At 39.3% G+C, this 13,544-nt stretch overlaps 1 protein-coding gene across 1 annotated transcript in view; it reads right to left on the reverse strand.

The window, feature by feature from the left end:
* Nucleotides 1-12,012: 12,012 nt before the first annotated feature.
* Nucleotides 12,013-13,544, reverse strand: part of LOC107667688 (coiled-coil domain-containing protein 136-like) — a 49,529-nt gene continuing 47,997 nt past the window's right edge. Inside the window, exon 8 of the mRNA XM_016459414.1 lies at nt 12,013-12,082. Within this exon, the coding sequence (XP_016314900.1) occupies nt 12,077-12,082 (6 nt within the window). The 3' untranslated portion in view covers nt 12,013-12,076. The remainder of the gene's footprint in view (nt 12,083-13,544) is intronic.

A 13,544-nucleotide genomic window follows, 5' to 3' on the forward strand; every position in this document is an offset into this window, starting at 1 on the left:
TTTCGATAACTGTGATCGATCGGATTGGTCGAAATGAATTAGGCAGCCTGTGATTGGCCAATGGAGACGCACTTATTTCTGGACTGTCGGGGTCAGTGGGCGTGTCCTCTCATTTGTAAACTGTGCGGTCACCGGCCCTGCATGACAAAGTCACGGCAGAAATAGAGGGTGACACTTTACATTATAGCGTCCATGTCACATAGGCTCTTGCATGTTATTATAAATGATTAGTATATGAAGCACGATATGTAATTACAAACAGCTCCTTCTACACACTGAGTAGCATATAGAATAACTTTGTGCTTACTCTTTTCGCAGCACTTTACAAATTGACATAATCTGTGCAATGTGGCTGACACACCTTTAAATCAAACTGCATTGTCATTTTATATTAATTATATTATATTACAATTAAATAATGCTTCTTTTATTTTATTCAACTCTGAAATATAGACATTGCCAGCCCTGCATACAACAGGTGATGAACCTGCAAGTGAAATGTGACATTTACTAGAAATCTTGTTCATAATCAGTTCTCATTATAATAATTAAATAAATACTTTATTTTAATAAATAACACTTTATTTGAATGTGTATTAGTTACAAGTTACATGTACTTACTATTATAATAATGAATTATGCATAATAACATACAAGCAACTCTAAGCCAAACCTCAACCCTAACCAAATAGTAAGTACATGTAGTTAATTATTTTACTTAATTATACTTAAATGTGTAATTACAATGTAACAAGGACACCTTAAAATAAAGTGTAACCTAACAATACTTAAGTGCTTTTTATAAAGACCTTGGGATCCTTCTGCTCCTACAAACTCATAAGAGTTCAAACTGTGACTGGTTTCATGTGTCACATGACAGAAATCGCTTTCAGATTTTCATCCAGTCACAGCATGGCATGTGCTCTTGCCTTCTCTGTGGTTTGGTTTGGTAATGTGAGAGCAGGTGATAGTAATCTTCTGTTTGGGGAGATGAGTGCCAATATGTTGCGAAAACAAGTGTTTTAAGGAAATCAATTATATGTTTTATTAGAACAAAAATCATACATGGAGCGGATTTCTTGCTTAATGTCAACATGTTCTAGAATGTTCTCTGATTATAAATGTCTTGAGCTGCAATGTGTTTGGCAAAGATTGTGTTCACCAATGTTTATTTTGGGCTGTTCCCATCTTTGCAGAGCAATGACCAGACAAAGTGACTCAGCATGGCTGTTTTAGATGAATGCGAATTGCTTTCTGACACATTCCGGCGCCAGCGCGAGCAGGCGGCTTTTCCAGTAGCTCCGTCTTTGCGTCGCGTTCTTAGTTGCTTTTTAATCTTTTTTTTTTACCTCTTTAACTTTGCCATTACGCGCCTGTGTAGTGCTTATTATCATACTTTTATTATATATATATTATATCCTATGGATATGAATTTGCCACAACAGGAGAATGGCCACAAACTTGTGTACACGAGGGACCGGCTGCTCGCCCTCAGGACTGCGGCCAGTGTTGGCATTGTCCCACACCTGCCACGAGAGGTGAGGCGGCCGTACCAAGGATGCCGCGCCGGCGCTAAGGTGAAGGCTAGGCGCCACGAGAAGCGGTGGAGATACAAGCCCTCTGTTCCATCGGTAGTTATGGAGAATGTCAACTCACTGGCCAACAAAATTGACGAACTGGCTGCACTCGTGAAAAACATGAGGATCTACAGGGAGTGTAGTCTGCTGTGTTTCACCGAGACGTGGCTAACCGCTAGCATCCCGGATGCTAATGTGGATCTATCCGGCTTCACTACAGTCAGGGCCGACAGAGACACAAAGGCGTGCGGGAAGCGCAAAGGTGGGGGACTTGCACTGTTTATTAATAACAGATGGTGTAATCCAGGGCATGACACTGTTAAGATGATAACATGCAGTAGGGACATTGAACTTTTGGCTATTAAACTATGTCCATAATACATGCCCAGAGAGTTTTCTCATGCCATTGTCGTTTGTGTTTACATCCCCCCACGAGCGCAAGTGGAGGTCGCGTGTGACGTCATCCACTCGGTTGAACAGTCCACACTACAGACACAGCACCCTGAAGCCTTTATGTTTATTTCCGGGGACTTCAATCACGTGACACTGGACTCCTCCTTGTCTGCTTTCTTCCAATGTGTGGACTGTTCCACCAGAGGAAACAGGACTATTGATCTGTTGTATGCAAATGTAAGGGATGCATACACTGCCATTCCTCTGCCACCACTGGGGAAATCAGACCACAATCTGGTTCTGCTCCGCCCTCACTACAAGCCCAAGGTACGGAGAGAATTCACCACCACACGCTCATTTAGGAAGTGGTCTCCTGAGGCTGAGGAGGTACTGAGGGACTGTTTTCAGTCTACTGATTGGAGAATGCTGCAGGAGTCGTATGGGGAGGACATTGAGGGTATCACCAGCTGCATAAGTGACTACATGAACTTCTGCATGGATGTTGTGGTCCCTACTAGAACTGTACGCTGCTTTTCCAACAACAAACCCTGGATTACCAGCAACATCAAGGACCTCCTTAATCAAAAGAAGAGAGCCTTCAGGAATGGTGACCAGGAGGAGCTGAGACGCGTACAGAGGGAGCTCAAAGTCCAGCTGAAAGAAGCCAAGGATGCCTACAGAAGGAAAGGGGAGCAGAAACTGCAGCAGAACAGCACAAGAGAGGTGTGGGATGGTATGAAGACCATCACGGGATACAGTTGAGGGGGATCGGGAGAAGGCTAACCAGGTAAACAACTTCTTTAACAGGTTTGACTGCCCTGCCTCTACTGCTGCAACTTGTCCCGCTGCCACCCCTGCACCTCCCTCGATCAACACTGCTGGACGTGAAGAAACCACCCTCCCCATTATCCACTGACACTTCCTCCCGTCTGACACTCTCTGGGGAGAGCAACATCCTCCCTTCCCCGCCTACCTTTACAGCAGCTCAAGTGAGTGGAGAGCTGAGGAGGCTACGTAGCAGCAAAGCAGCCGGGCCCGACGGTGTGTGTCCCAGGCTACTCAAGGCCTGTGCTCTGGAGCTGGGTGACCCCCTACAGCATATCTATAACCTGAGTATGCGGGTAGGGAGGGTTCCAATGCAGTGGAAAACGTCCTGCATCGTTCCTGTTCCGAAGAGACCGCACCCCAAGGAGCTGAATGACTACAGGCCCGTCGCCCTAACATCCCATGTCATGAAGACCATGGAGCAGTTGCTGTTACACCACCTCAGATCAGAGGTCCAACATGCACTTGATCCACTGCCGTTTGCAGGAGAAAGGGGGTGTGGATGATGCCATTCTCTACCTGCTTCACCGGTCATTCTCGTACCTGGACAGGGGCAGTAACGCTGTGTGGATTATGTTCTTTGATTTCTCCAGCGCATTCAACACCATTCAGCCTCCGCTACTGAGGGACAAGCTGAAAATGATGGGTGTGGACTCATACCTGGTGAGGTGGATCACAGATTACCTCACTGGAAGGCCTCAGTACGTCCGGCTGAGGGACTGCACCTCTCAGACTGTGGTTAGCAGCACAGGAGCCCCACAGGGAACAGTGCTCTCCCCGGTCCTGTTCACCCTGTACACCTCTGACTTTAAATACAACTCGGACTTGTGTCACATGCAGAAGTTCTCTGATGACACGGCCATTGTTGGGTGTATAAAGAATGGACAGGAAGAGGAGGACTGATCCCCTGATCGGGGACTTTGCGGCATGGTGCAGGTCTAACAGTCTGCAGCTCAATACCACCAAGACCAAGGAGATGGTGGTCGACTTCCGTAGGCCCAGACCTCACCTGCAGCCTGTGTCCATTGAGGGTGTCTGCGTAGAGATGGTCCGGTCCCCAAACACAGACGCCCTCTACAGGAAGGGACAGAGCCGACTCTACTTCCTGAGGAGACTGGGGTCCTTTAACATCTGCCAGAAGCTGCTGCAGATGTTTTATCAGACTGTCATCGCCAGCATTCTCTTCTATGCTATGGTGTGCTGGGGAGGCAGCATTAAGAGGAGGGACGCCACGTGGTTGGACAAACTGGTGAGGAAGGCTGGATCAGTAGTTGGTGCTGAACTGGACACCCTGACATCTGTAGCTGAGAAAAGGATCCTCGGCAAGATACTGTCCATCCTGGACAATGTCCACCACCCTCTGCACCAAACCATTTCCAGGCAGAGGAGCTCCTTCGGTGACAGGCTGTTGTCCCTGCCCTGCTCTACAGACAGACTGAGGAAGTCGTTTGTCCCTCAGGCTATCCACCTTTTTCTTACCGTAAAAATGGGCGCCATTTGTGCGGCCATTTGTAAATTCTATGGGTCTAGTTTCCGGTCTCATCCGCGTCCAGCTATTTTTAGCTGTACAGAACCGCTCCTTTTACAGCTTGATATTGAAAATTGGTGTGTCTTACCATATTATTTTAATGTATTATCTTAATTATGAACACACTGGTTTGTAGTGCAAACAGTTTTACCGTTTACTGCACATTGTTATTCTCCTCGTTATTTACCTAGAGCGGCTGATGAACCGGAAGTCTCACCCATAGGCTTACTTCTGTGTTGAAGAAAAAGATGGATACAGCTCTTCAACTCTTCCCTGTGAGCAGGACTTGAACTGGACTGTTGCTAATGGACTTTCTAGATTGATGGACACAGAACTGGTGAGCACTGCCGTCTTTTATGTCCAATGCCATCTATATACTTTTGTCTTTGTACTGGACTTATATCATCTTTACAGTATTTTTATTACATTTTTACATATTTTAAATACCTGGATTTTGAATCGCACTATCTTTAGTGTATTGTATTACATATTTGCACATCGTAAACACCTCTGTATATTTGCATATTTGATGCTGGTACCCAGCATCTAACGCTAGTATTTCCATTCATGCACTTATGTTTATTCTGTACATGTACTCTTTTGTTTTTTATTTTGTATTCTAAGTTTATACTTTTTTATGCATGCTTTGTTGTCTGTTTTATTTGGGTCTGGAGTTAGACGACAGACTAGACCGGTCCCCAAACACAGACGCCCTCTACAGGAAGGGACAGAGCCTTTTTATTGTTTTATTAATGTAAAGTTGTACCTTTACATTAATACGTGTTTCCCGAAACGTTCTTAGTTAAGTATACCTTCTGTAAGTCATCCGTTCGTAAGGTTAGTCTGGACCACTCTTAGCTATACCTTATCGCTGTTCACAGCTCACTCCGCTAGTGGCCACCACTGTGCAAAAACCTTCTTCACATTTCAGTCGATACGATTGTAATTCTGTGGCAAGAAAAAGTGCAGAACCAAATAAATATTACAATTCTAATTGTAATACACCCAGTGTTGAATTAGTGTTCAATTAATTAAAGTGTTTTTATGCAAAGAATAAAACTGTCATTATACTAATGGTTGTTAGTTTTTCCATTATAATGTACAAAGGCACATCGGCTGGCAAACCATTAGGCAGCACATAATTAAGAGTATATTTAAAGGGAATGAATGTGATGGGGAGTTTGGTCAAACTATGGCAGCGAGACAGCGAATAGTTGTCAAATCAAAGATGGCTGTGTCCACGGAGCCAGTTAGTGTATGTGCACAATTTCATAATAATGTCAGAATAGCTACCATGTCAAAAGATACAATTCTACAAAAATTTCGCCTGCCACGGGAGCATCTTGTTGGTCAAACTTTGTCGAGACAAACTCGACGGAGCTACCCCCTATAAGCCCCGAAATTCAGCTGCTGGCGGCTCTCCGTTTTTATGCTGTGGGGAGTTTTCTGGAGGTGGTTGGGGATGGATATGGGCTGAGTAAGACCTCGGTGTGGCGGTGCATTCACTCAGTCACAAACATCTTGCTCTGTCACGCCACCGATTATATAGCCTACGTATGCCTTTCGCCAGGCACGAAGAGATGGAGGCACATCAAGGCTTCCATGCCATTGCGGGTGTCCCGTGAGTAATTGGCCTTGTGGACGGGACACTTATCCCCATCGCCAACCCATCAGCGCTTGACCAGGCCTTCATAATATATATGAACATGATAATATACAGTAAATGACCCTTTCAAAAGCAAGCGAAGCCAAACAGCCAGTTAATGTAGCTGGTTAAGGGAGAATACTTTTGGCCATGAGGTTGCAGATATATCCAAGGTTGCATTTAGTTTGAAATTTGGATTATTTTATAAATGCAGTGAGCCCCGATAAATGCAATTTCTAATATTTCTAAAGTGCTTCTTTATAATGAACATCACTTTCTCAATACTTTACTCGCTCTATAACACAGTGAAAGAGCTCCTGTAGTGAACAATCGATTCTCGAGCCATCGATATCAACCTATTCAGCACCACCGCCATGGACAGCACCTGCTAACGTCGCACGTAAGAAGGTTTACCTTAAGCAACATCCTAAGGTATAGGACAACAAAATTTGTTGTTAAGCGTTAGCTGTTAATGTTGAAAATTTATTAATTTAATTTCGACATTTTTCATAAACTATCTACAAATGAAATGTCTGTGTATGAAATATGACACTCAACAAAAAACACATGCAAATATATGCATATGTGATTTTGTTCATATTTATACATCAGGCTTTTACGGCTCATATATGACAATTCATTGCAATAAAAAAATTGAGAGATGGACAAATAATTGTTCCCCAAAAGCCTGTTGTCACATTTGACATTTACATTAACATGGAAAAAAAATTGTAAAAAGAAGTTTAAATTTTTAACATTAAAAAAATGGTATGTATGAATAATCAAGTAAACTCAAGTTGCTTCAGTCCAGTAAATGTTTATCTTACATTTACTTTATAAAAATCTTTAAAGATTTCCGAGCAAAAAAAAAAGACTTTACTTGATTAAAAGATTGTGTAAAACAGGTTTTTCAGGAAAGTTTTGGTCATACTGATCATTTATAGGCCCTTGAAATGTACGTATTAAATATGATACAGGCTATTTTCATAAATAGGCATTATTGTTCAACAGAATTTTACAAAGAATGTTTAGTTTAAGTTCTGTCAGGACCACTATCGTCAAAGATGATTGACAATTAGCATACAGTTTGGATTGGCGGTGTGGTTCTGTGGCAGAATGAAAAAACGTGCAAGGATGTTTAATGTGTTATGGCCGAGCGGAGGAGGGAAATCAATTATCCGGAAGTGAGGAAATGTGTATTTAAGGTGGAGCTGCAGGAGAGCGCAGCAGTAATTAGCAGATAGATGCAGGTCACCTGAATCGAGTCAGACGCTGTTGCTGCATTGTGGAGACCTCGCTGTGTTTGGGCAGGGTGGATCGCTATGAGCGTGAGTGCCGGCGATCGTTTGAGTGTGGGTGCTGCACCTCCGGACACCAGCTGCAGAGCGAAGCAAGTCTCTTATACTGACAAGTGCGAGCGGGATCTCAAGGTGAATTGCTGTTGTTCATCTCCTAAACCTCATGTTAAGAAAACTTCCCCCCTGCCATTAGCGGCCAGCAATCCATTCGTATCTCAAAAACACACACACTCTTTTTTGGCACCCAAATATCGCAAACATCCACAAACATTAACGTGAGCACTTTCACAAAATATTTAACGTTAGTAATCCTTGCTGTTTGGTATTTGTATTATCTACAAATATAATCAAGTGTTTAATTATGTTTAAGGTGATCTAAGAATTCTATATTTAATGTTTTCTTCCATGTTTCTTTTGTTACTACTTTCTACACATGGGATCTCAAGGAGTGTTGAAGCTGCTGAGGTTTACATGCATCAGTGAAACTGCTACCGCAGAGGCACCTTCCATTTTCTTTCAAGTTTTATTATTTCCTTGCCATTGTTGGACTACACAATCGGTGTAAAGGCTATATTGGAATTTAGCCACAAAGCTTGTTTTTTATTTTTTTTTACTTTGGTGGATTGTTGAAAATATGAATGTGAACCAAAGTACTAAGTTTTCTGTTTGATTCCATATTGATTGCTGAAAATATCGCTGTGAAACTGAGGTTGCGTTTGTGCATTTGAACTTGAAACCGAATGCAAAGTTTTTTTTTCTCGGTTTGTTTTTTTTCCCCATTAATTGTTAAATACAACTTTGAAGCTATGAACCTGAACTTATGTTGTGTGGACATTTCATTCCAATTATTTTTGTAACCGGTGGCTTAAAAAAGCTATTCTGGGTAAAACTGTTATATTTGACAAGACTGAGCTTGTCTGGCGCCCGAACTAAATCAGATCCGATTGTTACTTTTTTTTTTTTTTTTTTTTTTTAAGCGCCCGCCACCGCTACAGTTCTGTTCTGGGCAATAACTCCCTGCGCATCTATGCAGTCAGCTGATGCGAGCTTGACTAACGTGACCTGCCATAACTTTTTGCTGGTCTGAGCAGGTTTAGGGTGGTTTTCCAACTTGATGAGGTTGATCTCCACAATTAGTGCGCTTCTTCCTGACCTAATGTTCCACTTGATACTAGCAGAAGTGTAAAAGGGCCTGAGTCAACATAGCTGGCAGCATGAATGTTTGGCTGTAATTTAGTATGACAGTTTGTGACACTGAATTCTGAGATAGGTCAGTGTAGTGAAGTGTGCCGTGTCATCCAGGAAGTCTAACTCATATTTCTCTTGAACCTTGAACACATTTATGAATGTGATCCCTCACTTTCTAACAATTCTGCTGTTATTTTGTTGAATAATAAATCTAAGAAAAGGTACATTTGATCTTTTTCAGCGTGGCACACGTAATACTCAAATGAGGTGTTTTTAGGAAGTAGAAGTTTGTTTTCGAATGTTTATGAAATGTTACTAGGTTAGAGATCTTTATTAGCTGCTAGAAAATCCTGACTGTAAAATATTTTACATGCTGTTCTCTAGTGTTAAAATAGTGTTACCCAGTTTTTATGTTCTTGAATGTGAAGCAATGATCACAGAATTTAGAGCGCATGAGACATTGCAGGCTTATTGCAGTATGAAGGTTTCCTTCGACCACTGTCATTTTTATTTCAGGTTTGACAGGTAACTTCCAGATCTCCCAGACTGCTATTTAAAGTCAGTTCAGGAGAAAAGCCCTGAACCGTTGTGCAACAGACTGATGCTCTTAAGTTGGAGTGCAGGTGGAAGAGTAGACAAAAGGTATTTGAGGCTCTAAAGAGCTGTGAGGTCTGCATATTTCAGAACACACTCATAGAACAAAAATAACAAAAACAATCCCAGGAATTCATTTACAACGCACAGCATATAGGCTGTGTGTGTGACAAATGAGGACATAAATTTGTATAATGACAAGGGTATGACATAGGTATTACAAGAAGAAGGTGACTTTTCAGGACATCACCCCATGTCCCCACTTTTCAAAACGCTTATAAATCACACAGAATGGAGTGTATTGAAAATCTGAAATGGCACAAAGTTTCCTGTAAGGGGTAGGTTTAGGGGTAGGGTTGGTGTAGGGCAATAGCACATACAGTTTGTACAGTATAAAAACCATTACGCCTATGGAATGTCCCTACTTTTCACAAAAACAAACGTGTGTGTGTGTGTATGTTATATATTTAAAATACATTTATTTCATACTAAGTATAGTTCTAATCTATTAACATATTTACTGACATCGCACGAGACTTACTGATATAAAAATTATAACTAAACTTTGTTTGGAGTACTACTTGTGCACAATGCACATTTCTTAATATTAAGCCTAAAATGTGTTTTAATGCCACTACTGATGAGGATTGTGTGAACTTTGAATAATATGGGTCTTTAAATGCAAGAAATTTAAGTGCGCCTAAAGTTTACTTGCAATAGCACAATCAAATATACTTCAGTATATCTTTAGTTGGACTTCAGCAATACTTCCTCACAATTAAAGTGCATTAAGCACAAAATTAGTTGTTCCAGTTTAGCAGACTTGAAGTATGCCAGTTTAGTATACCAACAGTACAAATGCAGGGTATTTTTAAGTACGTAAATATGTAAATTTATTTGTAGTATACTTAGCATGAAATAAATTTATTTCAAATACATTTTAGTATATTTATTTTCCATACACACACACACTATATATATATGTATATGTATATGTATATGTATATGTATGTGTGTGTGTGTGTGTGTGTATTTATATATACGGACACACACACACACAGAAATTTAATCTAAACATTTTGTAGTATTTATAAAAATATCACAGGAGAAATTGATAATGGACAAATGAAGTTATGCAAACAAGAAACAAGAGTGTTTAAAGAGTATTTATTTTTTTAAGTATCCACAGGGCAGAAAGTGCCCATTAAAGAAACACACAAATGTTTTGGAAGGTTGGAACTCAGTTTGTCTTTATCAAATGTAGGGCTACAGTGGATTTCAGTTCATTGCTAATTCAGTACATTAAATGCCATTAAACCTAATGCTTCATCTATATTACTCTTCAAAATATACAAATATCCTAGAAATGTTTACAAATGGAAATACAGTTTTTGGTACAACTGTCACAACAGAATAGAAATAATAATTAATAATAATAATTCCATTTGTTCCTAGGCTTCGATCAACTCATCTAATCTTTGCTGACTCAGATGTTAATGAATTATAAGAGATCACATGTAATCCGATTATCAGCTCAGTCATAATACATAATAAATAGAAGTCTGACTTAGATATTTAGTTTTTACACACTTTTTATATAAATTCTACAGTTTTATAACCAAATCTAAATTCTATATATTTTATAATATAAATTCTAAAATGTTATAACCAAACAATCAAGGTAATTGGGAGAAGTAAAAATATTACTTTCTTGATAAAAAGCCTTTGATAAAGAGTTCAAAGCAATTCAGATTTTGATATAATTTTTGATCACCTGCTCAAAATAATGTAATTCTGTTCCAACGCATGAAAAGAGATTTCAGATGACTTTAGAGAAGATTTGTTAAAGTTTAAGTGATACAAAATTATTTCTAATCATTATTTCGCAGTTATTATAACCCTCTTGGCCTGGGCATCTGTAGAATTTGGGTCATGTGACTATGATCCAAATCACGTGAGTAAATTACCAGCTTCAGTAAAATCCTCATTATACAGACAGACTAAAGCGGTTTAGGTCATTGAACTAGTTAATAATTATTTGTTTGCATTTACTTTTTACATCCGTGACCTCAACAGTTTATGCACTAAATGTTGACAAAATTATGTTGTTGAAAATTATGTTCATGGGGCACACAAGATTTTTTTCCAGAACTGTATGGACGCATTGTTGAATTGTTGATTATTCTCATCAGTGTATAAATATATACAATCCTCTGTATGACAATATAGTGTTGCCTCGTGCTGAAACATGCATAAAAATATACAAAAAGACTAGATTAAAGCAGTTATTGCAAACCAATAGCATTGCATAAATTCACAAAATAATTTATAAGGTATAAAATAACTATTTTAAATTATATGTTATATTTAAGTTGATTTTTAATTCAAATTATCTTTTTAATTTGAACCTCCTTTACTGTATTTTTTGGCCTGTTGCAATTAATAAATGTTTAATACTTAATCTTATATAATCTTGTAATAATTAAAGATATTTGCAATAAGCCAGCACAAGACAATCAGTAGCTAAATGGTGAATAAGTCAAAAACATTTGCTAAACTAATATGAAGTGCATGTGAAATATTATAGGAAAAATATAAGCAGGACATTTTTGTCTTAGAAGGTAGTTATTATTGCAAAAAAGACAAACAAAAACACCATTAAACTCCAGATGTTACTGTAGAGGCTGTGATGAGTGTTGATCGTAGCGTGTGGTTTCATCAGGTGAGAACACAGGTAAGAAAAAGGCAATCAGTCTGACTAGTTATAATAGAGTATTTCCGGCAGTAATAGCAATGTACTGTCCACAAAATAAATCAATAAATAAATAACAATATGACATTGTACAATTTAGTCAAGTCATTAGAAAGCATCACATTTCTGATTTGTTTTTTTTCAACAGATAACATAAAGCACATCATAAAGACCAAAAAAATTAATTACAGTGTTTCAAAGTTTAGCGGTACCTTTTGCTCTCCACAATATACAGCAGTTCAGACCGCCGGCAGAAAATCAATGTTTTTATTAGCATCATTCCTAGAAAGTAAAAAAAGAGAGAAGGTGATTATGGCATGATCTTGGAAAGAAATGGCATGGAAAATGAGACCAAAAGTAATGACTAAATGAATGGTGCACTATATTAAAATATATTTAATACTGAAGATGTATTTATTAATTAATTCATTCATTCACAATAGTTAATACAGTTCCTCAGCCATGCTAAAACACACAATATAGTAATAGCTATTAATGTTCTCCTCACTCAATATTTAAGATTCTGGTCAATAATCAAATCTGTGATTCTGACCATGTGAACTTAAAAGGATCCTTTCGTCCACTCGAACATTATCAGATCGTGCTGTAATATGATCATCAGGTTTCGTCTATGCCAGCATGAATGCTGCAGTCATTACAGCACAAAAGGGACGTACTAAATATGGAAGACAAAGGGCAAAGGTGCTTAATGTTTGTGGCGTGTAGTGTTGTGAAATGTGAAATGAAATCCAGAACAGCACAGAAAACAGGTGAAGGCATCAACCTATTGATGAGTGATAATTATAATCACAATCGTACTTCTACTGTTATTTGGTGGGCACACAATCATGTCTAAATGAACATGCCCTGATGGTCCGTGTGCTTTGCACCTGTCACATCCCACCGCTAACGTTTCATTGAAATCATCACTTGCTGATACATTGCTAATGATTTCCCTCTCTCTCTCTATCTGACCTGCCCACTGTCTGTAAAGCAGAGGAATGAGACTCTCTTTGATTTGGACGGCTGACCCACTTTTAGTACAAAAGCATTGAACTTAATTTACTGCATAAAGCATGTGTTCTGTTTAAATTATGTTATTCAATATGGAAATTAAAGGGGTCAAATTATGTTGCTAAAAAGAACTTTATTTGGTGTAATGAAATGTTTATGCGGTTTAAGGTTAAAAAAAACACATTATTTTACACATACTGTACATTATTGTTTCTCCTCTATGCCCCGGCTTTCTGAAACGCGTCGATTTTTACAAAGCTCATCGGTCTGAAAAGCGAGGTGTGCTGTGATTGGCCAGCTATCCAGAGCGTTATGATTGGCTGAATACCTCAAGCGTGTGACGGAAATGTTACGCCCCTCATCATACTGTGATGCCCTGTCCCGGCCGGAGCGACGAGACAAAAACATTAAAACCCATTACAAACGAGGCATTTGTTGCATCCAGTGGGGACATAATAACGGATTATAATGACTTATACTGTCTTTTTACACGTTGCGTTGCATCGCGCCGCGTAAACATAAAACCATGTCTGCATATGTGATCGGAGAAATGACAAACAACAAGCCCTACTCTACACTGCCCAAAATTCGCGTTTGAATCATCAGTGGCAAATTCTTTAAATAAAAAAAAAAAACTTACTTACAGTCTGTGAGTCAGAACAGCCGGCATTGTAGTCTACTCTACCAGAATCAGGAAACAGTCCTCCATAAAATGTGCTGCACACATCTG

This window comes from Sinocyclocheilus anshuiensis, unplaced genomic scaffold (genome assembly GCF_001515605.1).
Source record: "Sinocyclocheilus anshuiensis isolate Anshui unplaced genomic scaffold, SAMN03320099.WGS_v1.1 scaffold1827, whole genome shotgun sequence".
In the NCBI taxonomy this organism is placed as follows: domain Eukaryota; kingdom Metazoa; phylum Chordata; class Actinopteri; order Cypriniformes; family Cyprinidae; genus Sinocyclocheilus; species Sinocyclocheilus anshuiensis.